The 26,922-nt window shown below is 42.0% G+C and overlaps 1 protein-coding gene across 1 annotated transcript in view; it reads left to right on the forward strand.

Annotated features, from left to right (window-relative positions):
- Positions 1–4,498: 4,498 nt before the first annotated feature.
- The window catches only part of ELL (elongation factor for RNA polymerase II), a 49,277-nt gene continuing 26,853 nt past the window's right edge, over positions 4,499–26,922 (forward strand). Inside the window, exon 1 of the mRNA XM_053465717.1 lies at positions 4,499–4,825. Within this exon, the coding sequence (XP_053321692.1) occupies positions 4,625–4,825 (201 nt within the window). The 5' untranslated portion in view covers positions 4,499–4,624. The remainder of the gene's footprint in view (positions 4,826–26,922) is intronic.

The following is a 26,922-nucleotide window of genomic DNA, read 5'->3' on the forward strand; positions in this document are numbered from 1 at the left end:
CAGACGACATTCTGCAAAACTGTTTTTTCTGTGGATTCTGTAGGACGATATATATCATGATTCCTATACAAAGTTTAAAAAGTGGGATTATCACAACATTCAAGGGAAAGGTCCCGTCAGCGAGAACATTCCATTGGTTCCTATGGTGATAAGAATCAGAATCACATTTTACACCGTTTTTTTTGTTGTTGTTGTTTTTCTTTTTAACCAAACCCTCAATGTGATGTCAGGTTGACAATATATTATACCTTGGTGCATTTTCCTATTTGTTTCACACAAGATCATTCTCTGTGGTTCATCTATTTAGCGTCAGGCAGAGGACGGCTTACAGCATTCACCCTAGGGTCCAGTGAAAAGCCCACTAACGCCTTCGTGGTTGAAAACAGATCAGTTTCCGCTGTTCATCTCACATATACGGAATGGGAATGGACCAGTCATCATTGTGGCTTTGTGTGGGAACGCAAGCAAGAGAAACAAACCCTCCGGCAGTGGCCCTAGATATGTAATTCATAGCAGCCCAGGGAGCAGTTGCCCCTAGTCCCATTTCAAGCCCTTCCCTGGCCATTGCCTGTCTCTTCTACGTTTATATAATATATAATACACACGCTACCGTTCAAAAGTCACTTAGAAATTGCAGTGTTTTCTTTTTCCTATTAAAATTGCATCAAATGGAACAGAAATACAGTGTAGACATTGGTAATATTATAAATGACTGTTTCCATTTTTAATGGAATATCTTCATAGTCATACAGAGACCCTTTATCAGCAACCATCACTCCTTTGATCCAATGACGCATTGTGTTCACTAATTCAAGTTTTAAGTTTAAAAGGCTAATTAATCATTATAAATACCTTTTGCAATTATGTTAAGACAGCTAGAAATGTTCTTGTTTTCCATGACAGTGACCCCAAACTTTTTAACGGTAGTGTGTGTGTGTGTGTATAAATATATATATATATATATACACACTTTTATTTTTTTTGGAAGGGGGGTCATTATCCAAATACAATGTGTGCAATTTCTTCCTGTCATTTGTATTAGGACAAGATACCATAACCTACTGAATATGGTATTGCAACGTAGGACACACATAGTATAGCTAATGACCAGGTTCTGTAGGTTGCTCACAGAACATTTGTCATGCCGTTTTCCCTGTGTAACTGAAATCATTTTAAGGTTTTCTATATCATTCCCTTTTTATTCCTTTGTTATAACGCCAAACCCTTAACCTTAAATCTGCCACCCTGATTGGGGCCTAAAATATTCCATGTTGTTTTTAAGTTTTCTAAAATCTGGACTATGCTTCTTTTCACCAAGATCCTAAAAATGTTATTATTTGTGTTAAGTTCCTGGAAAGATGATCAACACAAATCAATTGAAACCATCGGGGGGGGGGGTATTTGCCCCTGGTTAGCGGGGAGCTATGCCCCACAGAATAGCTTTACTGAACCTAAAATGTTTGGATTTATTATATATATATAATTCTTTTTTTTTTTTTTCATAGAAAGCTTTGACCAGTTGGATAGTAACTCCTAGAATAAATAATTTTCCACATTTTCAGTTTCTACATTCCTTGTGGAGCACAATGTTGATGATCCGTCACTCACAAATATGTTTGCCATTTGACATTATCTTCTTTATAGTGTTTTGACCACTGGAGCTGCCTAACCTCTGATTTAAGTCACAATACTAATTTTAGGTATAACTATTTAAATATATGAAAATTAAAATTGTTTCATTGTACGGAATAATAAATATAGTTTAATTTATGTGTGTTGAGTATATTTTTATTGTTGACAATATCGTGTTTATGGATGGTGGGATTTGCATTGTGTCTTGTGAGTATAATATAGTGTTGATTGGACCCGTAAAGATCTTAATTACTGATATTGTATGTATAGAAGGGCTTTGTAAGTCCTGGAAACTCCTTAGTGACTAATAGAGAGGTCCTTCGATATCCTTAGAGGAAGGACAGTCCGTCTTTTGGGTCCAAGTCCCGCTGTCCTCAAACTCCCGATGTCCTTTTCTAGGTGCCTTAGGACTATTCATAACAGCGCTCACATCTTCTCATTGGTAATTGTCCCTCCAAAGACCTCAGGGTTACATTAATATAATGTGCCTGACCACTACAAGTTCCTTATTCCTATAAATAATGCGTTTATATACCTAATCTAGACCAGCTAGTGTTGAAACTAGTTACATAGTGACCCTTTTGCAAATTTATTGGGGGGGGATTCTACATGTTTGCCCCCCTTTGCCTGCCCCATCCCAGCTATTTTCCGAAAACATGTCCTTGAACGTTATGTACTTACGATCAGTCACTTCAGGGCTGGCTCAGCAAACGCTGCGTTCTACTTATTTATATTATTTCTTTACTTTTAACTTATTTATGGTTTTATTTTTTTTGTTTTTGAAGGATATGTACTCTCAGAGTACCTGAATATGGATTTTTCCTTAAAACCTTTAAACATTAAACTGTCCCTTTCAAACTATTGGGACCTCAGAGGTCACTTCAATATTCCATCTGTACCTTCACACCTATTTCTATGTTGGTCCAATAAAAATATCAAATTCATCTAAAGACTCTGTATTCTCTTGGGTAAATATGGCTATGTCCATTTTTCGTCTGTATTCTTCACAAATTGAAAGAGCTCCTAGATGCGTAGTGAAAGAAGATGGTGATACATGCTAGGATACGTCACTTTGGATTGTTATCAAACTTTTTGTCAAACCGAGTTTTGTTTCCAAATGCCTCCAATTTCTCCAAACCAGACTATTCCAAACAGGGGTTGGCAACGTGTACGCCACCACTTGTTGTCTGCGTAGCGCCTTCTGATCATCGGTCTCCTTCCAACCAGCCCAAAATGGAGGGAGTGTGACGTCTATAGAAAGAAAGTCTGTCATATGCCGGCCCTCAGCACTGAAGTCAAGGTCTGTAGGGACTATCAAGAATTAAAAGCAAATGAATAGATGGGGGAAAGAATGTCTTGTTTTGTTTTTATATGTATCTCCCTCCAGCATGCAATTATGTCCTACTTGGTCTTGCTTGACTATTGTTTGTGAACTGAAATCTATGTTACCAAGACCAACCTTTGCACGGGATTGTCTATAATACTGCCTCAGGATACCAGTAGCTCATGTGCGGTGATTGTGGTTCTTCTGGTGTTCCTGGGTACTGGATTTATGTATATGTCCCCCTACTTTGAGAGACATTGTGCCCAATGAGGGACACGAGCCGGGTTACCAGAACTAGCAAGTGTCAGACTGTAATGAGTTATGAGTTAAGCATATCTAGGAACTTCCTTGGTATGCTGGTGCAGAGGTCTCCTCCTGCAGGTGTTAGCATTAACTGTGAGTAGAAATGGGGGACAGAAGAGACAGGAAGTGGGGAGGAATCCAGTTGGGAAGAGACTGAATGCTACCACTACCATAAGATAAAATGGCTGCCCAGGAGCCATAACTATCCATCATTCCCAGCAATAATTCTGTGTGAGCAATCGTGAGCTTGGAGCCTATGCCTGACTCGACCTTGCTTTGTGGAAAGGGAAGAGCACATTCTCTTCTTCTGTCAGTGTAGCTTGGCCTAGGCCGACTAAGGGGAGGCATAAAAAGTCACCCCCCACCTACTGGCTCGAGTGCTCCCACCTGGGGCTGCCCGCTGCTGTCGGAGCAAAACCTATTGGGGAGATCATTGATCTCCCTCAAACTGGTGGTGTGTCCACTGCTGAGCACCGACATATGACATCATATCATGGCGCTCAGCATTAATCGCTGGCAGCATTGGAAGCATTGAAACGCTGCCGGCGAGTAATGCTTGGCACATAATATAACTGTGTCTCTGAAGAAGAGTTGGCATGGTTCATGTAGGGCCTGCAACCTCAGTCTGGTTGGCTTAGCCTCGTTTGACTGTTGCCAGAAGCTTTTGCTTAATCAGAATTCAAGTGTTATTGAACAGTGCAGTCATTCACCCAACCAGGAGCCAAAGAGCTGTCCTTAGGCCTAGTATTCAGCTGTGGCACCTGGAGCTTGTAGGGTGTCAACCTGATGTGGCCAGCATTATTCAATATAAAATCTAAATGCCTAATTCTACAACATAGTTTTTAATAAGTCACAAGAAGTCTTTGGTAAAGGCGTTTTTCCAAGCCACGCCTCTAGCCACACCCCTCAAACAAAAGTGCCCATTTGCACAGTTCAAACGTTTAGCGGTATGTTCTGTAAATAAGAACTTGGACGCGGCTTCCACATGCACTATTTGCATAACCCCGCCCTCTGGCGTGCCAAGTACGTCGTAGTGAGGTAGTATTTATCCGTTGACGGTATGTCATAATAGGAGTAGGCGGGGCGTGACAGGATTCCTGAAAGCAGGCAGTCATTTATGCGATACGCCACTGAATTAGCTGCTCCTTGGCACTGTGGTAGTCAAAGGCACGCCTCCTTCCCTACCCTTTAGCCAATAGGCTTCATTCAGGTTCTCATGAATAATGTAGCACAGACGTCATGGGTCGCTCACTAAATCCAGCACACTAATCCCCTTCAATTTGCCTCTCTAACTTGGACATTACTGGCTTAGCGTGCAAAACGACACGTCTGGCAGCCAATGGCGGGGTGTAGGTTAATAATGCAATGAAGAGGCGTGGCCAGATGCTGGGGAGCTGGGCTAGCAGCGGTGGCGGCGGTGGGAATGGTGTTGTTAAGATGGCGGCGCTGCAGGAGGAGCGGAGTTACGGGCTGTCCTGCGGAAGGGTCGGTGGGCGAGTGTCAGTGTTCCACGTCAAGCTCACCGACAGTGCCCTGCGGGCCTTTGAGAGCTACCAGAGATGCCAGGTAAGGACGGCAGACGGCTGGGGAGCTCACAGCCGAGTTGGGTGACCCCCTTATAGGGTGTTCAGTGGGTGCCCCCGAGCCGTTAACCCTTTCGCAGCTGGTGGGCTGTTAACAGACATGTCGCTCTTTATGTGTTGTGTAACGGGGTAACCTAATGGTGTTGATTCGTACACTTGTCTGCCCCTGACCTGCGTTATCCCTGGGCCTGGGTTCCATAATCCATTTGCATTCACTACAGGCGTAGGGTGACCACCTATATATTGTATAATGGCCCCCACACTGCTACTGACAGCCTGTTGTCTCTGCTCACTCTATTACCTGACTCGACACTTTTTCCACAACTGCCTCTCCGTCCCAGCCTTTTTCGTTATTTTCCCCAGTCTGGGCACAGTCGAAGTTGGGCAAACCTCATAATGTCAGCTCGTGGTCTCTCAACTTACAGACTGAGTGCCCTAGGGTTGGGTTGGCTGAAGGCGCTAAGGACGTTCAACTCCTATCACATTCAGCCAACATGGCCGACAGTGACGAAAGTTGAGGGCCGCAGATTGCTCAATCCTAGTGGACACCGTAGATAATGCCTGAGCCGTGTAAGGCTCGCTCCTGCTATTACTTGTAATTGATTTTCTATGGAATGCACTTCATTAGTTGCTGGAGCCACCTAATACGGTTAGTCTTATGACACTAAGTTATAGTCTCTTAATTAATTCCCTGCCTAATATGGCTTTTGTAGGGTCATGCTTGTTTTAACCCTTTGCTTTCCTATTCTGTAAGGAACATTAATAAAAATCAATAACTTCTTGCCCTTTCTCCCTTTTATCAACTAGCACTAGAAACAGCCTGCGGTTTATCTGTCCGTAAGAATGTTGTACATTGCATCCTCAGCACTGCAGGGGTTAGGTTACCCTACTCAACGTGGCGATTACAATGCGCTATGCTATTGCGATAATACACCATTATTTTTGTGTGTATTATTTTCAGAGGAGAAAATGACTTGCCGCATCCTATTTTCTTAAGTCTGTTTTGTATAGGCCCAGATTTGCAATAAAGTTTTTATTTTTTGAATCAGGTAACTGGGTTGATTGACCTCTGTTTGTTTACCTCTACGTAAGACGCGCACTCTATTTGGCAAAAAGACCTTATTAGTGTTTTATATCGCGCCATCATATTCTGCAGGGCTGCGCTGTGGGACTTCTTTGAATGAATGCAAACGGTGAATACAGAAGGACAAAGGGTTATATTCACTAACAGGAGAGTTGTGATTTCAGCCGTTCATTCTGTATCTCTGACACTGGCAAATTCAGAAGCTCGCTAGGGTTGGACTTTGATAATGTATAGTAAAGTGAAGGTGCTGAAACCACAACTGTCCTGCCCACTCTCTCTTTAGTGAATAGACCCCAGCGAGTAAATGCTATACACGTGTCTTATATTTGAGGTAGTCTTAGAGTCAGACCTCTATCTGAGGTCAGATTATAAGATCCATATCCCCGCATCACTGCAGGGCTCCTGGATCCTGCTCTCTGGCAGCCGGTGGACGTCTATAATGGAGCGCCGACATGACATGACCTTCTGGCGCTCCGTCATAGAAGCCCCGGTGGAAGTGCCGGGCGGCAGCAGAGGCTGTCTATGTGCATCGCACAGACATCTACCGGCTGCCCTCCCCAGACACCAGGGAGTCTGGAGCACGGAGGGTAAGTCTGTTGATGCATTGGTAAGTGTGGGGGGACAGAGTGGCAGTTAAAAGGAAATAAAAACAAGAAATGCATTTTTCTCAATTGTAGTCTTTATTAAATTTGAAAAAATGTTTATATGTGAATTAATATTTACAAGTAAAACTTTTTTCCTATAAGGTAGTCTTATATTCAGGCTTTTTCTTTTTTCCCCTAAATTAATATTTACATTTTGGGGGGTCGTCTTATAATCAAGCAAATACGGTATATTCAACATGCATGAGGTCATAGTGCTTTGTGACATTTCTGTATTACGCAGATTCTCTTTGTATTTTTGTGTATTCCTACATTGTGGGTATCCACGAAAATACTGTCAGCATATTACTACATTCCCTCAGGATTGTAAGCTTGTGAGCAGGACTCTCTCCACCTAATGTATCGGTTTATCTTTGTCAATTCTCGTCTTGTCATACCCCTCGAATATATGTATTGTAAGAAGCGCTGTCTAAATTGTTGGCGCTATATAAATAATAGATAATACTACAGTCTTAAGAAGACATGATGGGCTTTTTTCCCCCACAGGTCATGGTCTTCAGGGATATTCTGTGTGGGTTAAAGTCCACTTTTTTTTTTTTTTTTCTGGTGCTCCTGCTTTTCATGCCTGTTTGAAGTAGCGGCTTTGCTACATCAACATGTTTACTTTCATGTTTGCGTTCGTGTCATATGTGGTAGCACTATAGCAATGCTTTTGTGTACGATCGGCATAATATGCATCGCCGGCACTCTTCCCGTTAGTGCCCATACGCTCATGTGTCTGGTAAAGTTAGTAATACTGCGTGACGCAGAAGAAGTGACACACGGACGGGCAACAGAGCAATCCTAGGCCTATGATTAGGACTATGTATAGGGGCGAAACGCAATGGGGTTTTGCTTTTGTCTCGACGAAATACATCTTCAAAGGAGTACTTTACTGGCTGTTTATTTCCTTGAGAGGTATCGTCTGCCGACTTCCCCCACTGTGTCTCGTGTAACCCTGTAACTTCTTAGTTTTGATCTACCATGGTGCAAACTGGATCATGGAGTCTCCAAGGCCATTCTAATCTGTTGTTGTTATTTCTAGTGGATGGTTCATCCATTTTAGAAGCTAATACAACGTAATAGAAAGTTTACAGAGCTCTTTTTTTTTTTTTTTCTATTAATTGGTTTCTATTCCTTTTCCGGATGAAAGTCCTGTAGTTTCCAACTCTTGTACACAAAAAGGGGTCATCGCTGCGAGCTGAGTGTAGCTAACATGTGGTAGTTGACATGTGGTTCTCATGGACCTGGATCTCCCATGGTCCTTAGCCAAGCATTCTCAACCAAGTGTGTGATGGGCTGGGCAATGCGGTTTTAAATTCCATGACAACTGGATTGCCGTGTGTGGCTTAGAGTGGAGTTACATTGCATTGGCCTTGCCAATGTATGTTCTAAGTATGGTGAAAGGAAAAAACGTGCTAATATACTGTATGTTACATGTGGTTACAGGACACTTATTGAGGCCGCGTTGATGTCAGATAAACATGGAAACATGATAGGGCCACTTCAGCCCCTCTTGGGGGATAGCTCCTATCTGAAGCATTGGCAAGTCCAATAAAATCTTACCAAGTGCATTTTGGATGTCTGAGAAACTTGGCATGAGCGGTACCCGGTGACACACGAGCTGCTGGACATAGATGTTTTAGCTTATTCTCCTCTGTAAATCAGGCCTGTTCAAAGCTAGAGAGCCAAGTAGCCATGGCTCTGAAACGGGTGCTAACCTTTAGCATGAGATTTCTTTTCATCCCCCTGCCACCCTTAAAATAAATAAATAAAGTAAATATTGGCCTGTTTTAATTCCGCATTGTTACCCGATCTATTGCTGGAATGGCTGCTTGTCATCTTGGCTAATGTTAGTAGCGTGTTGGAGCGGTGTGACTCTCTAGTGACGGCTTGTTGCTCCTCTGCGTGACGTGCATGTTTGTACCCACTGGATCCCTGCGCTGACAGTCCTGGTGTCCAGTTCCACACAGACAGCAATTACTTAAGATCACACCTTCTCGTTTGTGTACCGTATGTGTACTTGTCTCCCCTGAAGTGGAATCGTAAGTGCCGCATAATGTTTGTCCCTTTTTAAGTATGTACACGTTGATGTGTCTAATGGATCTGCACTTCCGTTGATTATAATTGTAGGTTAGTTCAGATATTGGCTAACTTGGGATTGCTGAGGTTAAGACAACCTAATTAATCCTCTGTTTTGGATAGAAACTGAATTTGTCTGTTTATATGGATGATTATTCTCAATTAATTTATTCCGTAATATTAAAGTTACTGCTACCCTTTTGAAGCCTTTTCGAAGGTGAAGGGAAGATTATCAGGTTGGGAAATTGCAAGTTGTGCTAAAAGCTGTGGTGGTCCCCATCGCCGTACTGTATTGATATGCAGATCTAATGGCCTGCAGTCTGTCTTCATACTTTAGTCCTAAATCTCGAGTCTTTTTTCCCAGGGTTTCCCTCGTTCCATGTGCGAGGGGGATTCTTGAACAGCATGTTTTCTGGCTTCTTTACTTCCTGACGCTGTGGGGGAAAACTAAAGGCTTTGCTGTGTCTCGTGCCGCCCATTAAGCTATGCCGTTTCTCCTTCACAATGAAATATAGCACTACCGGGCTGTTTGCCTTTTGTTAAGTGGATTCCCATCTTAGTTTACATAAACCTTTGTCCGCGGCCAGGCGTGCTAGTAGTCCCTATAGTGGTGGTAACAGTTGTCATAAAGAAATAATAATGTACATTGTTTTATCCATCATGGTTAATTAAAGGAAGCTCTCTCAATTTGCCGTTTTCCCTCTATTCTGCACGATGCAGTTCCATAAACCTTATGTCTATAATAACTAAGATAGTTTAAAGAGGAACTCCCGTATGTTTTCCCTTACTAACCACTATCACTACTTGAAACGGTTTTAAAAATAACAGAATAGTGTTTGTAAAAGCTGCATGGTGGCTTCTTTATGTGTTTAGGGCTGTTATATTGGCCTAATCAACCTCGTGGTAAACACTAGGATGTCATGTGATCCTTTCCTAGACATCCAACAATGGTGACCTATAGATCTGCTTTGGGACAATGTGAAGCAAGCTCCAGTTCTCTTTAGTGAACTACCTTACTGTATACAACGCCTGCAAGGGAATATATATATACACACACACTGATGGTTGTTTTTTTTTGTTTTTGGAGATAGACCTAGGACTCAGACACAGCTGTCTGCTTCAGTATGGTGAATGTTAAAACCAAGTCTTTCCATAATGCTTGTGCTGATTGCCATGTGAAAAGCACGAGCTGTAATGAATGAATTTAGATGCGCTGAAAGCTGTCATGAACACCGTTCCTCTTAGGCCGCCACTCCCCTTTGTTGGGACAATTGATTATGAAGGAAGAGTCTATGGTAATTATGAGCTAATGCTAGTTTTGCAGTAGCTGTCTGACACCACTAATGTGGAAGAATGCATATTAAGGTATTCTGTGACCACTCTTTTTAATTCTTGGAAGAATGCATATTAAACACTTGCCTGACGCAGCCACGCTGTAACATCTTCTTTCGCTATGATCCAAGATTTCTTGCAGCTGCTTAAGCTGTCAATCAGTTAGGAAAGTTCTCCTGTTGAAATCAATGGGATGACTATACACATGCGCACTGGGGTCTAGAAAGACCCCTGCATTTAGAGCCAATGTTGGAGGTGAGTACATCACATGCAGGGAGATGCCTTCATCTGAATACATCTCCTGCAGGACATCTAGCTGGGTGGTGGGGGAAGGGGAAATGTGTTGGGGGTGGGGAGGGTTCTGCAGAATCCCCCATGCGTTTGCAAAACAGATCACACGAATTTATCGTATGCGTTAAGGTGCATTTGATGGGCAGCGTGTCCCTCACAAACATCTTCTCAGAACACAAAGTACGGATGTGTTTATGATCGTAAAAGCTGTGTTGGTAACAGACAATGACTGTGTGTGTCACTCAACCTGTTAAGAAAAGGCACCCCTCTAAATGAATTTATAAGCTCAGTCGTATGGGGGTCTGGGCTTCTTAGATTGCTGTGGGGGGTTGGGTAGCCTAACTGGGTAGGATTTCTAGTGTCCATTGCAGAAAGATTGCTGATGCCCATCCTGTTTGTTTATGATGGAGACTCGGTAGATCTTTTCTACAATAGAAGGGCTCTTTGTGGCCTTTTGACCTCACCAGTTTCTTGCTCAATTGCAACTGAGTGTTAAGATTGTGACTTGTTGCCGACTTTGCACTTGTAGTTAGCATAAACGTATTATAAGTTCTGCCCCGATCCACGGTAACAACACCTTTTCGCTTTGCATCCTCTGAAGGCAATGGATTGTAAGCTTTCAAGGCCAAAATGAATCTGTTTGTGCTATATAAATAACTGTAATCTGAGAGGGCTTGTGGTTTTTATTTGTCAGCCTCACTCTGTCTGGAAATATCTGTTTTATAATAGAAATGTAAGTTTTGTTTCTTTGAAATGAAACATAGATTCTTTTGAGCTGGAATATCTATATTGTATTCTGCTGATGACCTACTAAGTGCTCTGAGGACTAATATTCAGAAGAGTAAATGTATAGAATCAATATGAAAGGGAGTGTAATTAGCTTACAACAGCAACTCTCTTCCCAGGGAACATGACAGAATGCGTTGAATGCTTTCCTAATGCAGCTGGATGCAGGCATTGTGCGTGTTCAGTCAGAAAAAGATCATTCTGTAAAGAAACGGTCGCATTTCCAAACTTTTTGCGCAGCCCGCTATATATGTAGTTAGCCTGTGTAATGCTATATTAAAATAATCCGGGAAACTGTCTCCTGATCAGCAGTGTGACATACTCGCCACCAGTCTGCGCTACCGCAAGAGTTCTGGGGGCCTGACGAGTCCTCCACCTACATGGCCCGAAAGTATGTGTATTGGAATGAACAGGAGCACATTTCTGCCAGTGATTGGCTGCTTTGGGAAACATGAATGGTGGTGGTTTGGGCTAAAGCTGCAGTTCTTCTCCTGCAGCAAGGCATATTAAAATACGTAAATACTATTCCTTCATTGGTGTGGTATTAGGTATTAAACTCTCAAGTTTAACCCCTTAATGACAAAGGGCACTGTTTGCATTGTTTTCAATGGGTTTAGGGACCGCCCATTGTCCTTAAGGGGTTAAGTAAACTGAATCACAAATTGCAAGGTGGCAGACATATAATTAAGTTAAATGAATATTGGAATCCCTCTTGACCCCATCTAATTTTCCTCTTCTTGCTGCCTGGGTGAACTGAAGCAGGAAGCATTCTTAAGTACACGTAATGTGCATGAGCTACAGTGCCCTGTTGAAGACAACGCAAGCCATGCTGCAGCTTGTAAAATGCATTGTGGTCCGTGGTCCTTCTTACCTTGCGGGGGGGGGGGCTTCGATCAGTAGAAAGCTGTTTTGTTTGATACGTATCTAGAATAATGACCGCAGCTTTTCATCCCTTTTCTTACATATTTCGTTTGGAAATGTGAATGCATTTAGTGATTGATACCATAAGGGGTGATTTGTGAGCAAGCTATTGCAGAAGCACATCCATCATGGTTTTATTTTGAGGTATTACTTGAAATGTGTATACAGTTCTAGTTTTAATAATTAAATATTTAAACGTGCTGTCCGTAACTGTGTCCTTTGTCATTGCTGGTTCTGCAGTCACATTTCTCTACCATACTTTTTCCCGTTAGCCTTGTTCATTTTGCGCATCGTAGGATCTGTTTTTTCATGTACCGTTATGAAGCAGTTTTTAGGCTAAAGCGTGAACTGCTTTAATAGTCTTATCTGCTCTTTCACTTCAAGTGGTTATCCAGACAGACATTTCCCAGTAAGCCTTGAGTTTTGGTTATTTCCCTAGTAACAGAAATGGGTTTCTCGCGCTCTCTCTGTGTGAGTGAATGACACACGCGTTTTGTCATACCTGCCCTGACGTCCATCCTTGTTTGTCACACAAAGGCATTTGACATTTGGATGTTGAGCGGTTGTGGCTTTTTTTTGCTCTCTATAACTAATGCTATGATCTAAACGGTTTCCAATAACCATGAATGTAAAATACTTTAAAGCAAAGTTTAGTGTGGATGGAGATGGTGCCAGACTGATGGATGTTTTAAATGTGTATGAGGGGGAGCACACCTGCTCCAGGCTAGCTTTATTCTGTATCTTTAGAGTATATGACACTGCATGAGCCAAAATCACGTGGTTTTGCTATCCTGTTTAATTGCCTGAATGCCCTTCTTTGTAATAAACATCGATTATATTAAATCACAAGCAAGCCACGACTCATGCCTATATACAAAATTTAACTTTAGGATTATGGTAACCATGACACCCGGCGGCTTCCCGGATCATCTAAGTGCTGCTTTTGTGCAGAATCTCATAGCCCTTGAAGCTACCTTTTTGAGGCCTTAAATAGGGGGAGGTTAGGTGTTCACTGTGTTGAATCGGTTGAATCATTCTACTTCCCAAAATGGCTATTTTCAAATTTTTTTTCTTTTCATGGAATCCAGTGCATTTCACAGCATGCATTGTTTGGTATTTACACTTCTTGCACATGCTCAGTAGCCCTCCTATTGACGTTTGCTTCTATTGACTAGAATGGAACCTGTACCTTTCAGTATAGGAGTTAAGAGACAGAAAACTGAGTGCCTGCACCTGTCTGAGCATTTAACAAGAAAATAGGGCTGGAGTGCTTCTTCAACATGAGCTACATGACAAAAAGTATGCAGGTCTCTGCTTGTCTCGTTCTGAAATCATGGGCATTAATCTCGTGGTGTTCCCCCTTTGCTGCTATAATGGCCTCTACTCTGAAATACCTGAGAACATTTGCTTCCATTCAGTCAGAAGAGCATTTCCGAGAATATCATTGCATGTTACAATGTTTAAATGTCTGTTAACCCCGAGCCATCAAACGGCACTAGACCATTGTTCTTCCACCAAACTTTACCATTGACATTGTATAGCCAGACAGGTGGCATCCACCGAACCCAGATGTGTCCTTGGACTGGCCAATGGTGAAGTGTGATTTGTAAGTGCTGGCTGATGCTTGGCATTGTACGTGCCTGCTCATCATCAATACACATTTCATGAAGCTCCTGGTGGATGATTCTTGTGTTGCCAGAGAATAGGAGTTTACAACACTTTTGCCAATCCCATTGTGTAAGCTTCTGGGGCCTACCACTTTGTGGCTGAGCTGTTGCTTAATAATCACAAAACAAGCACCATTTTTAGGGGCATCACTGGTAGAGTAGAAACATGATAGTCTTGTTGGATAGGGGCCTCATATGGCATTGTGTAGTACAGTCTGCTACCAATGATTGCCTATGGACATTGCATGACTGTGTTCCTGACTTTATAAATCTGTTAGCCGTGGATGTGGACAATCTAGCCAAATTGACTAACTTTTTGTAAGGGCTGTCTGCATACTTGTACGCATGTAGTGTATTTTGTCAATTTTTTTTTCCCCCTTGCAAAAACTTTGCAGGATTTTTCCTCCTGCTTGCGCAATGTGTTAAGTTCCTGATCTCGCTGAACTGCTACTTTATTTTGACACTGCTAAGAATAGTTTTCTTGCTTCGGCTTTGCTAAACATCCATACGAAACTGTCAGCTCTTAAAATTCAAGTAAAAGTCATGCTTATAGTTATTTATTGGGGTAGTGGGTTCCACACGTGAATCCTACATTATTTTTTAAGTGGGTCTGTCATTGGTTTTCAGATGATAATTGAATTAATCTGTCACCTGTGAAGTGCTACTGGTGATAAAACGTATCACCAGTAGCACTTCACCCGGAGGAGCGGCGCTCACCCGGCAATCTCCGGCTTCAAACCCGGAGAGTTCCTAGGTATGTAAATTGGTTTCTCCCCAGAAGCCTCCCATTCTGTGAGGGCTTCATTGTTACTGTAGTCTCAGTTGTTGGCAGTCTTGCGTTTATCCTTCAGTGTCTCTATGGACCCCCTAAGTTGCGACATAACGTGATCTTGCTTTGCGTGTTTCCAGTCTTTCATCTTACAATATATGTGCCCTTACATGCTGCCCTTCAAAAGTTTGGGGTCACATAGCTGTGTTCATGGAAAACAAGACCATTTCTAGTAATTGCAAAAAGGGTTTTCCAATAATGTGCCTTTTAAACTTAAGCTTGGACTAGCTAACAGTGCTGTTAGAACACAGGAGGGATGGTTGCTGATAAACTCCTTCTGTATGAAGCGTAGTGTCCTGCTGCCGTAAAGAGAAAACCGCCTTAAAGCAAAGAAGTGTATATTTCCCATGCCAGTACGTAGAAAAGCCTAAAACCTTTTACATTTATTAAGTGCACAACAATTTATTTGTACAGGTGTGTGTATACTGTAGTGTAAGTCGGTGTGTATGTATAATGCTAGAGTCCATTTGTCTACTGTATTGTAGTGCCAGAGTTGTTGTATGTGTGTCTGTAGTGTTATTTTTTTGCCAGTGTGTATACCCGCCCGCATGTGGCAACATTAGTGTGTATATCAGCATATAGTGTGTATCAGTGCATGATGTTAGAATGTGTGTATATGAGCGTAGAACGTTGGCGTGTCAGTTTATCTAAGATGTTAGTTTTTGTGAGCATAAGAGTGTGCAAATGTATGTTAGTGCATGGCAAGGCTCGGCAAACTCTGTGCGCCAGGAAAATAAAAACATTGTTGAGGAACAGAAAAAATGCTGGATCCAAACCAAATTTGTTGACCCATGCATTATTGTCCCTTGAAGTTGAGTTGTGTAACTAATGTTTACAGTAAGTCCTCCATTAATCCTGTCAGTGACAACCATGTATAACATATGGTTGGCAGGGTGAATTCTGTGTCTTAATGGGGCTGCCAATGAAATGATTGTTGAATGAGTTGGTCAGTCTTCTCCAACACTGAGGCTTTGTTGAGGGAACAGAAGGCTATTGACTAGTCAGTGGCCGATGGGCTCCAATTCTTAAATATAGAGGTGTGAGAGCATGTAAGTGGTTGATCTTTTGTTGGGTCAGCTGGCCAGCATTCTTAAAAATGATATACTTTTTTGCCTCTTTGGCTTGGTATACATGTGGAGGAAACTCGCTTGGGAGCAGTAGAAGAGATGGTATCCAGAGCCCAGGCAAACAATTCTCCCCTTTGTGCTCGTGTCTTTGATCGTACAGGTACCTGGCGTAACTTATGATTTTTCTTTGCATGTGAAGAATGTACCATTGCCACGTGAGTTGACACCTGATACCATTTCTAGGGAAATGCCACAATCGCTGTTAAATGCTCGCACGCTGTCAGATAATATTCTAAAGTGAGAATCGAAACGGTTGGCCTACACATAACTGTTTCAGCCACACGACGCAGAAGTTTTGCATAGAAGCCATCTGGCCGTGATACTTAATGTTCAACTCTTGGAAACACTGAGAATTCCCTGCACCTTGACAGCCTTATTTTAAACCCTCTGTGACACTGTGTTCCTGGAACTCATGAAGTTTAAAATCTGCGGTACCAGTAAGATAATTATGGTGAAATCACTTGGTTTATTTTCACGCATATTGTTTGCTGTCTGAGGAACACAGAGTTCCTTTATAATCCTTGTGTGAATTTCCCGAATGTCGTGTGTGTGTGCGCGCGCGTTTCACGCTATGGCTCACTGTTAAAGCTGGCAGCAAGAAATAGCTGCGGGGAAAGGATAAAGGCAAGTTGTATGTATGTGTTGTCTGTAGACACGCGTCCATATGGTGATAATCGCAAGGGAAATGTGTTTGGATTCAATTTCGAAAAGTAAAATACACATAGACATACCATGCTGTCATCCCTTGGAGATCTCTGGTGTTACCGTAGACTTCTGTACTGGTATAGAACCAGTGCACTTGCCCTTGTACCCTTTTTTCTTTTCAGCCACTGCACAAATAATGTTTTATGGAAGATCTACACAAGGATGCATACATGCGCACCCATGAATCTGATTTTTCTAACTTTAACTTGCTATCATGGTGTATTTATAAAGATTCTAGCGATCAGTGGGATCTTTTCATTTGGTTGGTATGGTGCTTATGAGAGCTGATAACTTACCGGTTCTCGCAGCAGGGCAATTGTTTTACCAGATTAGAATCTTTAGCCATACCCACCTCTGCTCTCCTCACCGGTGACCCTTGTGTGACTAGCCTTGCAAATATATAAATGAAAATGCATTTGATAAACAATTGATAGATTAGTGAAAACATTAATACATTTTAGACACGGCTAAATTAATACATTAAATAGTAAGTTTATAAATATTAAATTGTAAAATACGCGAATGCATTGTAACACCATACAGTAACACACCGGGCAACAGAAAGTGATTTCTAGGTGACATGGTAACCTTGTGCCCAGACCTTGTTGTGCCCTGTCTTAGTCAAATATATGCATGCATGCATGCATCTGTGCACGGAAGGGCTTTTGGTCGTAGTGTAATTTAGTATGTATTCTTTAAAAAAAAAAAAAAACCTCTCAAAGGATTTCATAATGGAGTAAAAAGACATCAGTCAGTATGTGTTTCATGCTCGGTAGCTGTGACTTTATTTAGACATCCTTGCGCTTTACACTAGGGCTGCAACTAACGATTATTTTAATAATCGACTAGTTGGCCGATTATTTTGTCGATTAATCGGATAAAAAAATACATTATTTTAAATTGAAGAAAAATTGCAATAAAAAACGTACAATTTACACTTTCATCTCTTTATTGCAATGGCCTCTCTCTATTCACCTTCTTATTTTACTGACATAATAATAAAAGCTACAAGAACCCAAACACGGTGTTTCTCAAACTAGGTTTTAATACAAAGTTATTAGTAAATATTAATTCATATGTTAACTATTTTTCATATTTAATAAAAACAGAGAAAAAGCCTTGTTTAAATTTTTTTTTGTTTACCAAACTGCCCCCAGATATGCACATCTGACCCCCAGCTTGCCACTCTGCCCCCAGATATGCCTTATACCTCCTATATGCCAGATTCCACTGTGCCCCCTGATATGCCTTATACTCCTTATATCCCAGTGATATGCAACTGAGCCCCCTGATATACCTTTTACCCCCAGATTTGTTTTATGCCCCCCTGATATGCCTAATATCCATATGCCTTATACCCCCTATATGCCCTAAAAATTCATAATACCCCCCATACACCACTATAACTCACCCATACACCACTCGGGCTCCTCCCCCTCCCATACACCACTCTGGCTCCTCCCCTCTCATACTCCACTCTGCCTCCTCCCCCGCCCGTACATCACTTTGGCTCCTCCCCTCCCGTACATCACTTTGCCTCCTCCCCCTCCCATATACCACTCTGCCTCCTCCCCCTCCCATACTCCACTCTGGCTCCCCCCTCCCATACACCACTCTGGCTCCTCCCCCTCCCATACTCCACTCTGGCCCCTCCCATACTCCACTCTGCCTCCTCCCCCTCCCATACATCACGTTGGCTCCTCCCCCTCCCATACATGACTTTGCCTCCTCCGCCCCTCCCATACTCTACTCTGCCTCCTCCCCCCTCCCATACTCCACTCTGCCTCCTGTGAACCTCCGTTTCTGACAAGACACCAGGGAGCCGGGTAGAGAGGCAGAGTGGCATATGAGAGGGGGAGGAGCCAGAGTGGTGTATTGGAGGGTGGCTCCCATACACCCCTCTGACTCCTCCCCCGGCTGAGGATGATTCTCTGTCAGCCGGTGGGGGTCTGCATCGCACAGACAGACTCTGTTACTCACCTTCACTTACACTGAGGCTTCTATGCAGCTGCAGGGAAAGTGCCTTCAGTAACGGTGCCGGGTAGAGAGGCAGAGTGATGTATGGGGGGGGGGAGGCAGATGGGAGCGGGAGAGAGACGGAAGTGAGAGACCGGCCGACAGTGAGGGGAATCCAGGTCCCCTGCAGCGTTGCGGGGGATCTGGATTCCGGTGTTATAATCCGATCTCTGTTTGAGGTCGGATTATATAAGGAGAGGAGTTTTTCAGAGCATTTGCTCTGAAAAAAACCTCATTTTATAATCTATAAAAATCGATCCGATTAATCGATAATGAAAATCGTTGACACCGATTTTCATTATCGATTTAATCGATTAGTTGTTTCAGCCCTACTTTACACCATTAGTGTTTAAACGTTTTTATCTTAGTCGCATCGGTTTCGGCCATCTTTCTTGTAGACTTTGATGTAGGATGCAACCATATGGATGCAAAATAATTTTTTATTTTTACTTTATGATGTGACCGGCTTTGTGCCATTGAAAAGCTGTTATTCTAAGGCTCGTGTCATCTCAGTGCATGTACTTTTGAATGGAATGCTGTCACATTTTGTGGTTTCTTCACTTATCAAGCACTTTTAGTTGGCCTGTAAAAGAAGGTGCTGGTTCTTAATTGACAATCGAAATAAACTTTGAAAGACTAGCCACATGCTTGAAGTTTTATTTTTGTTTGTCACTGATTAGTGTTGGTGACAGCAGCGAAAGGAAAATTTGCAGTGTTGCCCTGTGCCTCTTCTGCCACTGATAATATTTCTGAACCAACATCCATTCTTTTCCTTGGGTCTTCTTCCAGGAGGCCCCCAAAGCAGTAAAGGTTCTGGTGGGGTATACAAATGATACCGCTACTGAATCTCACACACAAAAGGTGTTGAGAACCTAAAGGAACAATTTGGTTTTTCTTTCCCAACCAGAATTTTCAGTTAGATGGCTTTGCTCCTACAGCCAAGCTTGCTAGCTTAATAGGCCATGTCGAGGTTTGTCAGTAGCTGGAGAACAAGGCCCTGGGACCATGCGCTGTACTTTTTATGAAAGGTTGCCATTTGCCATCTCCTGGAACACTGCTAGGGCTTCACGGATACAGCAAAGCTATCTTTCCTTTACTGCTTCCTCAATTAGAAAGAGTAGTGTGCAAAGCTGTTGCAGAGAGACTATGGTCAAACAGAACAGCCTGCTGGCCCTAAACTATTAAATGCTGCCTTGCATCATGGGGACTTCTTGGTCATATGCCGTTCAATTAGTTGAGTAACTCTGAGCTGAGCCTTGACTTTCTACTGTATGTAAATGGCCACCATCAGTTAGAGACCTGGTAGAGAAACTCCAAGCATCAATTGGTCCCTTCATGCTGATTTCATGTCTTCATTTAGAAGCTTGTAGCTCCATGTGAAGAATTTTAAGAATGTATAAAAGTATTCAAGGTAATGTAATAGGCATTCATTTTTTTTAGTGGGGCTATTGGGGTTAACCACCTAATTGCCTCCTTAAAATATTAGATTGTACTTCAAGCAGGACGCTTTGTCAAGATCCTCAGACACACCTTGATGGAGATTCTGAATATCGATTTTTGCATTATAACCGTCTTTCTTTCTGTATTTGCCCAATAATAACCTACTAAAAAATGCAGTTGAGACTAAAAATATATATATATTGTCCCCTCTCTAACACTTTCCACTACGATCTATATGGAACTGACCCCCACCACTACACTATTACGTAGGCTAGAACTATTCTACTCGCCAAACCAGAACACACAACCCCTCTTACAAACCTATCACATTATTAAATACTGACATAAAGAGACTCACTAAATTTATCTCCACCAGTGTCTTCTCAATCCTACCTTCCTTTTTATCACCCAAATAGGATTTCTCATATCCTGCAAAGCAGTCACTACTGTTTAACACACCACATCTAGTAAAATGTAAAATGCCACATAAAAAAAGCCCTAATCGGCTTAGATGCACACACAGCATTTGGCACCATAGCCTTGCCACGCATTGTTAGAATTGTAAAACTTTGTTATTTCGGTGCCAATTTTCTTGCCTTTTCAGAACTCTGTACACACATCCCACGGCCATTATTTCCACAAACTCAATAAATCCCTCCCCCATACCAATTGAAAAAGGGGTCTGTCAGGGATGCCCCCTGTGTCCCCCTTATTACTGAATATTGCACTAGTTCCTTGTCTGTAAATCTTAGAAAGCAACTCTACACTTCTGGGAATCTGAATAATCCATCAGTCTTTGGAGATGATATCCTTAAACTCCTCGAAAGACTTGCCCACCTTAAAGTCATTGATGATTTTGACAAGGTAAGTGGTTCCAAAGTAAACTCATTCAGTTAAAACAAACATACACAACCCCCAAATATGCCACAGACTCCAATTGTTTGGGCAACTTCCCTTTTCTGATACCTTGATATCAACATACCAGTCATTGACAAAATCATCACTGAACTGACAGTCCTTGTCCTACATTGGAAGAGCTTGCCCTCTTTTAAATGGTAAGCTTTCCCCTGCTAAATATACACGCTTACAGGTCTTACCCATTTCAAGATTCAGGTCTTACCCTTTTCAAGATTTTATCCTCCTCTAACCAAAATCAACACTATCTTTTCATCATTTTTTTTTTCTCTTTCCTAAAAACTCTTAATTTCAGGAAGGACAAGCAAATAACATTTTTTTTCTTCTTCAAATGGTCATGCATGGGCATCGCTAACATAAGGCATTTGCTTAGCCAAACATCGCTCTCTGTATTGGCCTTTGAAGACACACAAAACCCACCATTCCGTATAACACTGCTGACATATTACTATGTATTTACAACCAAATACAAACACTAACGCCTCCAGACAGTATGAATCCGCCGGACCAATTGATATAGCATTCCATATACACAACTCCAGTTCAACAATACTCTATCGAGTTCGCGCACAGAAAATTACCATATGACATTGGCTCACTGCATTTCCAGATGTATTTATAAAAGATATGATTGATCCTTACAACCATAGGATAACCGCAATTCCTCCTACACTCTTCAAGGATGTGTTCTGCAAAATTCTGCAGCTTCCAAATGAGAGACAACATTGGACAACTGTGATACATCTTGAAGACCTTCTGCAGACCTTACACACAGTCCCTGACAATGTATTGGGGGCAAATACAATGCCTGTGTACCCTCTGCTCTTAAAATAACACACCTCAACTTTGTGTATGCCGTATTTGTACCTGATAAAAGATGTACAAAACTAGTGCATTCTAGCAGCTGTAGTGCTGAAAATTCACCATCACTGGATTGAGCCAAAACTACCTCCAGTGTCTTTCGTATGCCATGGTTGACGGCTCAAAAGACAAACTGCTCACGTGTGTTTCTCTTATTACCCTATAGTGAGACATCAATGCTCTCACACTAGATATCTGTAAATAAGTCAAAGTGACTTTCCAAAACGCTACATGTTGTATAAAATAACTTCTCCGACAGCACAATCCACTTCAAGTACCATAAACGACTTAATGAGCACCGCAGCTGACTAAGGATTTCTGACACGCGTTCACAAATCTACTATGTTGGACCAGCCCACAACATGCATTCCTTTTTTTTCCACAACATACTTGAGAAGAGCACAGTGACGGGCGTACAGTATTGTTACTTGTTAAGATTTTGTTTGATAAAACTTGTGGGACTAGCTCAGTCTGGTCTTGTCTCTTCTACAAATGCCATGCAAAGTTTTCCTTCATTGCAAAATAGTCACCTAAGGTGACTTGGTCTATTTTTGGTATGTGCGTCTGGCTCACCAATTTTTTTTTTTTTCTTTGCCTGGTTGTCTCCAAGACAACCCTGGGGACTTTCTTTTCAATTAAACCTGCCACAGAGGTAATTAGAAACCTTCCAGCAACATCTACCTGCACCAGCTTCTAATGTATCCTCTCTAAAAGTCAAACAAGGATTTTCCCTCCCAACGCCAGACACATGAGCCGCGAGCACGGAGTATTTTTTTTTTCTTCCTTCTTTGCAAACTATATTTAAAGTTAAATGCCGAAATATATTTTTTCAGTGTTCTGTTAATTGTAGACTAAATTTTCTACATAATCTCACTTGAAGAGTTTATTTTCTGGCAACCGCTGCTTTTGTAGTGTTGTGATTCATATTTTCTTGTGGAGTGTCCAAGAAGGACAATATTGTAACAAAAGGGAGAATCTTTACCCAAACCCTTTGAATGGGGGGCGGGGGGTTTCAGATGGCTGCTTTCATGTTTAAATCCTAGTTTTCTGTGTAGTTTGTATTTAAAGGCATCTGGTATGAAGCTCAAAGAGCCTTTAAGTTTGTACAGGGACTAGGTAGAAACAGGACTGTGGTTAAGTGTGTGGTGTTTGAGCTGGGAAAAGCGTCCAAAATATCACAACAATGGCAGCCTCTGGATCTGCAGATAATATAAGCGTATTGGAACAGGTGATAAAACCTTTTTGCTCAATGTTACATTTTGTCCCTGTTATGGAAGAGAAGTGTGGGGTACCGTAGCCTGTATTCATAGCAGCTGTTCAGAAGAGGTTTGATGTGTTTTCTAGTTAGCATTTGTCCAGATCCTCTTCTTGACAGCCCAGAGATTGGTTCAACAGCCACACATGTGCATGTATTGTAATTAACCAGCATCCCTCTTTGGAAGCGCCTGGAAAATGATTTTTAAACCCCGTGCTGTGAAAAGGCTTTACGGAGGATTGCAGGATTGTTTTGGTTTTCTATGGAATTCCTGAACAAGCAAACTCATGGAGTTGGTAACCATTGACACACTCCTCCTAGAACTTGCACAAAACCGCCATTATCTTGTTTCTCGGAAATGCCATTCTTGCAGATATCAGACTCCAGTCTTCTAGGGCTTCCAATAGGCTAGGATTTTACAGTATCCTAGCTTGAGAGAAGGCATCTGAAACAGCTGAACATTATTGCTCGGGGCTATACAACGAAATCCTGACTTTGCTATGTTGGCAATATTGTACACATCCCCCAAATGTGTGGCTGCTGGCTACGTACCCCTTTTCAAGTGCAACTCCTACTCCCCATTTTTTCCCCTACTATCATTGGATAAAATATAATTTTTTTTATAATATATATTTGTATATTATGTTTTCATGCAGCCATTGGTATGTGTGCCTTTGGTCTCTTAGTCCATTCTACTAGAAAAACACCCCGACTCCTTATCGTACTACCTTCATCGCTTAGTGGAACAGACTTCAGTAGCACTGCAAATAAGGAATCACGTCAGTGTGATAATTGAGCTGGGGAAGTTACCCAAAATATCTCAACTGACAATGGCAGCCTCTAGTTCTTCATGCACTTACACAGAAAGAGCTCCCATTGATTTTAATGGGAGTGTTTACCTGCCACTGATTGGCTATTCGAGCAGCCACTCATCATTGAACTATGGAGCTTCTACCTCACAAGTATTTGTTAAGAATGTATAAAAGTATTCAAGGTAATGTAATAGGCATTCATTTTTTATTGGGGTTAGCCACCTAATTGCCTCCTTTAAAATTTGATTATACTTCAAGCAGGACGCTTTGTCAAGATCCTCAGACACACCTTGATAGAGATTCTGAATATCTATTTTTGTGTTAGTTCGGGCTTTGGACTGGTGTACGGAAAAGAATGTGGATAAGGCAGCAGTCTTAAGTATTGCATGGGGATATTCTAGATAAAATATCTGTCTGGTAAGTGATGTCTTCAGCCTTTTTCCTTGACCCCACTTTCTTCTTTAGGTTGAAAAAAAAAAGCTTTTCATAAAGGTGGATGTTGTATATAAAGCACATATGATAACTGGTGTACCCATCATGGACATTGTGACAGAATGATCTGTCATACAAGGCACCAAGGTAGTCAGAGATGGCTCCAGCCTGGCTACCAAACAGGCAGGAACTCCATTGTGTTGACTAATCCCATTAACAGGATGGCTGCCAGGGGGATATTCATTAGCTAAAGGGGACTAAAGGTTGGGTTGTCTACATGTACCTGTTTATCAATGTTGAATTATGTTAATGAAGTGCTGTGGCTATGTGAGTCTGTTTTACAAGAATAAACAGTTCATTCCTGCTCAGTTCAAGGTAGTTGTGTCTACTTATTGGGTACACATAGCAGGGTTCCAAGGTGCGCATGCTGGCTGGCGCTGGAAGTTATTCCGGGGACAGCAGGAGGATACATGTAGGTGATCTCTGGGAGTTACTGCAGCTCTTTTGGTGAACCCGTTACAGACATCCTTTCACTAATAATATCGTTATCCGTATAAATTGACCATTCCAATGGCATGGCTTATTAGTTTCCATTATAGTGCTATCAAATTAGGCCATGTAAGATTTCCCCGAGTATGTTCTTGCTTAAGAACTGAGTATGTTCTTGTGTGTATCTTAAACTGTTATTAAAATCAGAACTGAAATCTAATACTTGTATATTTTTTGTTAATGTATGTCTACAGTATATGCCACTTAGAGAAAACAGGTACATAATAAGATGCCTTCTCAATCTCATGGCATTGTAAAAATGATTCTGGCTGCTATAAAAATATGGCATTTTTTCATGGCACGTGCAGGAAAATGACTTGACCTTAAGAAAATCTGTTTCTAACATAAAGGAAGATCTATTAAAAATCACTGTTACCTTATAGAGATTGTCTTGCGGGTCTGTACAACGCACCGTCGGTGGGATTATTAATCTGACATCTTCTCTGGAATTTGGGATCTTTTTACAGGCTCTGTGTGCATTGAACCCCAAGCGTGTTGCTTGTTGGCTTTGCAGGGGATCTGACGGCATGTGGGATGGTGGCTGAAACGTATATGAATCTGAAATGACCCCTTTAACTTGTTTCATGGGGGATCTTATGATTGTAGTGACTTGTAGTACTTGCTGGAGTATAACGTTTGCTAAGGAGAGAAGGGCATCACCAGTGTTTGTATTCTACAGGTACCAACGATGAAATAACCTAATTGCTATGACCCCACATTTATTCAAAATACTATTTTACAACCAAAAAGACTTATATTGACACAGATGTTTTAAATAGGGAATTTGAGATTTCCTCTAGCGCGTATGTGTGTGTATATGTATATATATATATTTGTGTGTGTATGATATATATATTTGTGTGTATATGTATAAAAATTATAGTGGATTCTCTGTAAATTAGGAAGTGGTTTGTTGCTATAGAAACAAGCCTTGCTATAAAAGCACCTTGTATAGATTGTATCACATCTTTCCTTGTAAATAGTCTGATTACTGGTAGAAGCATTAAAGTTGATCTATTTATATTTTACTGTGTGGATTCCACGGTGTTGGCCGACTTTAGTTAGTACTAGGGCTGCAACAACTAATCGATAAAATCGATAATAATCGATAATGAAATTCGTTGGCAACGAATTTCATTATCGATTAGTTGAATCGATTATCGATTATAAAATGAGGGTTTTTTCAGAGCAAACGCTCTGAAAAATCCCCCTCATTATATAATCCGTTTAGTCTGACTCACCGTCTCACAGCAGCAGCTCCTACTTACTCCCCCTCCCTGTAATCACTGTGACAACTGGCCCCGCCCCTTCCTTCTCCAGGCCAGAACCACATGGCTGTGACACTCATCTAACTATATATATATATTTGGGCTACTGAAAGTTAGGGGAGGTGGGGGTTAATTTAGGGGCAGTTATGGTTAGTGGGGTGTTTAGGGTTAATTTAGGGGCAGTTATGTTAATAGGGTGTTTAGGGTTAATTTAGGGGCAGTTATGTTAATAGGGTGTTTAGGGTTAATTTAGGAGCAGCTGTGGTTAATGGGGTGTTTGGGGTTAATTTGAGGCAGTTGTGGTTAATGGTGTGTTTAGGGTTAATTTAGGGGATGCTGTGGTTAAGGGGGTGTTAAGGGTTAATTTAGGGGCAGTTATGGTTAATGGGGAGTTTAGGGTTAATTTAGGGGAATCTAAATCCTGGAGGCAGTGAAGTGACATATCTGGTGGTATAAGGCATATACAGTAAATAAGGCATATGTGGGGAGGGCAGTGTGGCATGTCTGGGGAGGACGGAGTGGTGTATCAGGGTGTATAAGGCATATCTGGGGGTAGAGTGGCATATCTGGGGGTAGAGAAGTGGCATGTCTGGGAGGCAGGGTGGCATGTCTGGGGAGGATGGAGTGGGGTATCAGGGGATATAAGGCGTATCAGGCACAGTGGCAGATGTGGGAGGCAGCGTGGCATATGTGGGAGGCATTGTGGAGTGGCAGATGTGGGAGGCAGCATGGCGTGGCATATGTGGGGAGGGCAGGGTGGCATGTCTGGGGAGGATGGAGTGGTGTTTCAGGGGGTATAAGGTGTATCAGGCACAGTGGCATGTGGGGGGTAGAGTGGAGTGGCAGATGTGGGAGGTGGCGTGGCAGATGTGGGAGGCAGCGTGGAGTGGCAGATGTGGGAGGCAGCGTGGAGTGGCAGATGTGGGAGGCAGCGTGGCATATGTGGGGGGGCAGCATGGCATGTCTGGGAGGCAGCGTAGAAAGCCTGGGCTCAAATGTGCATATATTGGGGGGCTGGTTGGGAAATAAAGACAAGAAATGTATTATCAAAGTTTTTTTATTCTGCT

The sequence above is a fragment of the Spea bombifrons genome, chromosome 1, assembly GCF_027358695.1.
Source record: "Spea bombifrons isolate aSpeBom1 chromosome 1, aSpeBom1.2.pri, whole genome shotgun sequence".
NCBI lineage: Eukaryota > Metazoa > Chordata > Amphibia > Anura > Pelobatidae > Spea > Spea bombifrons.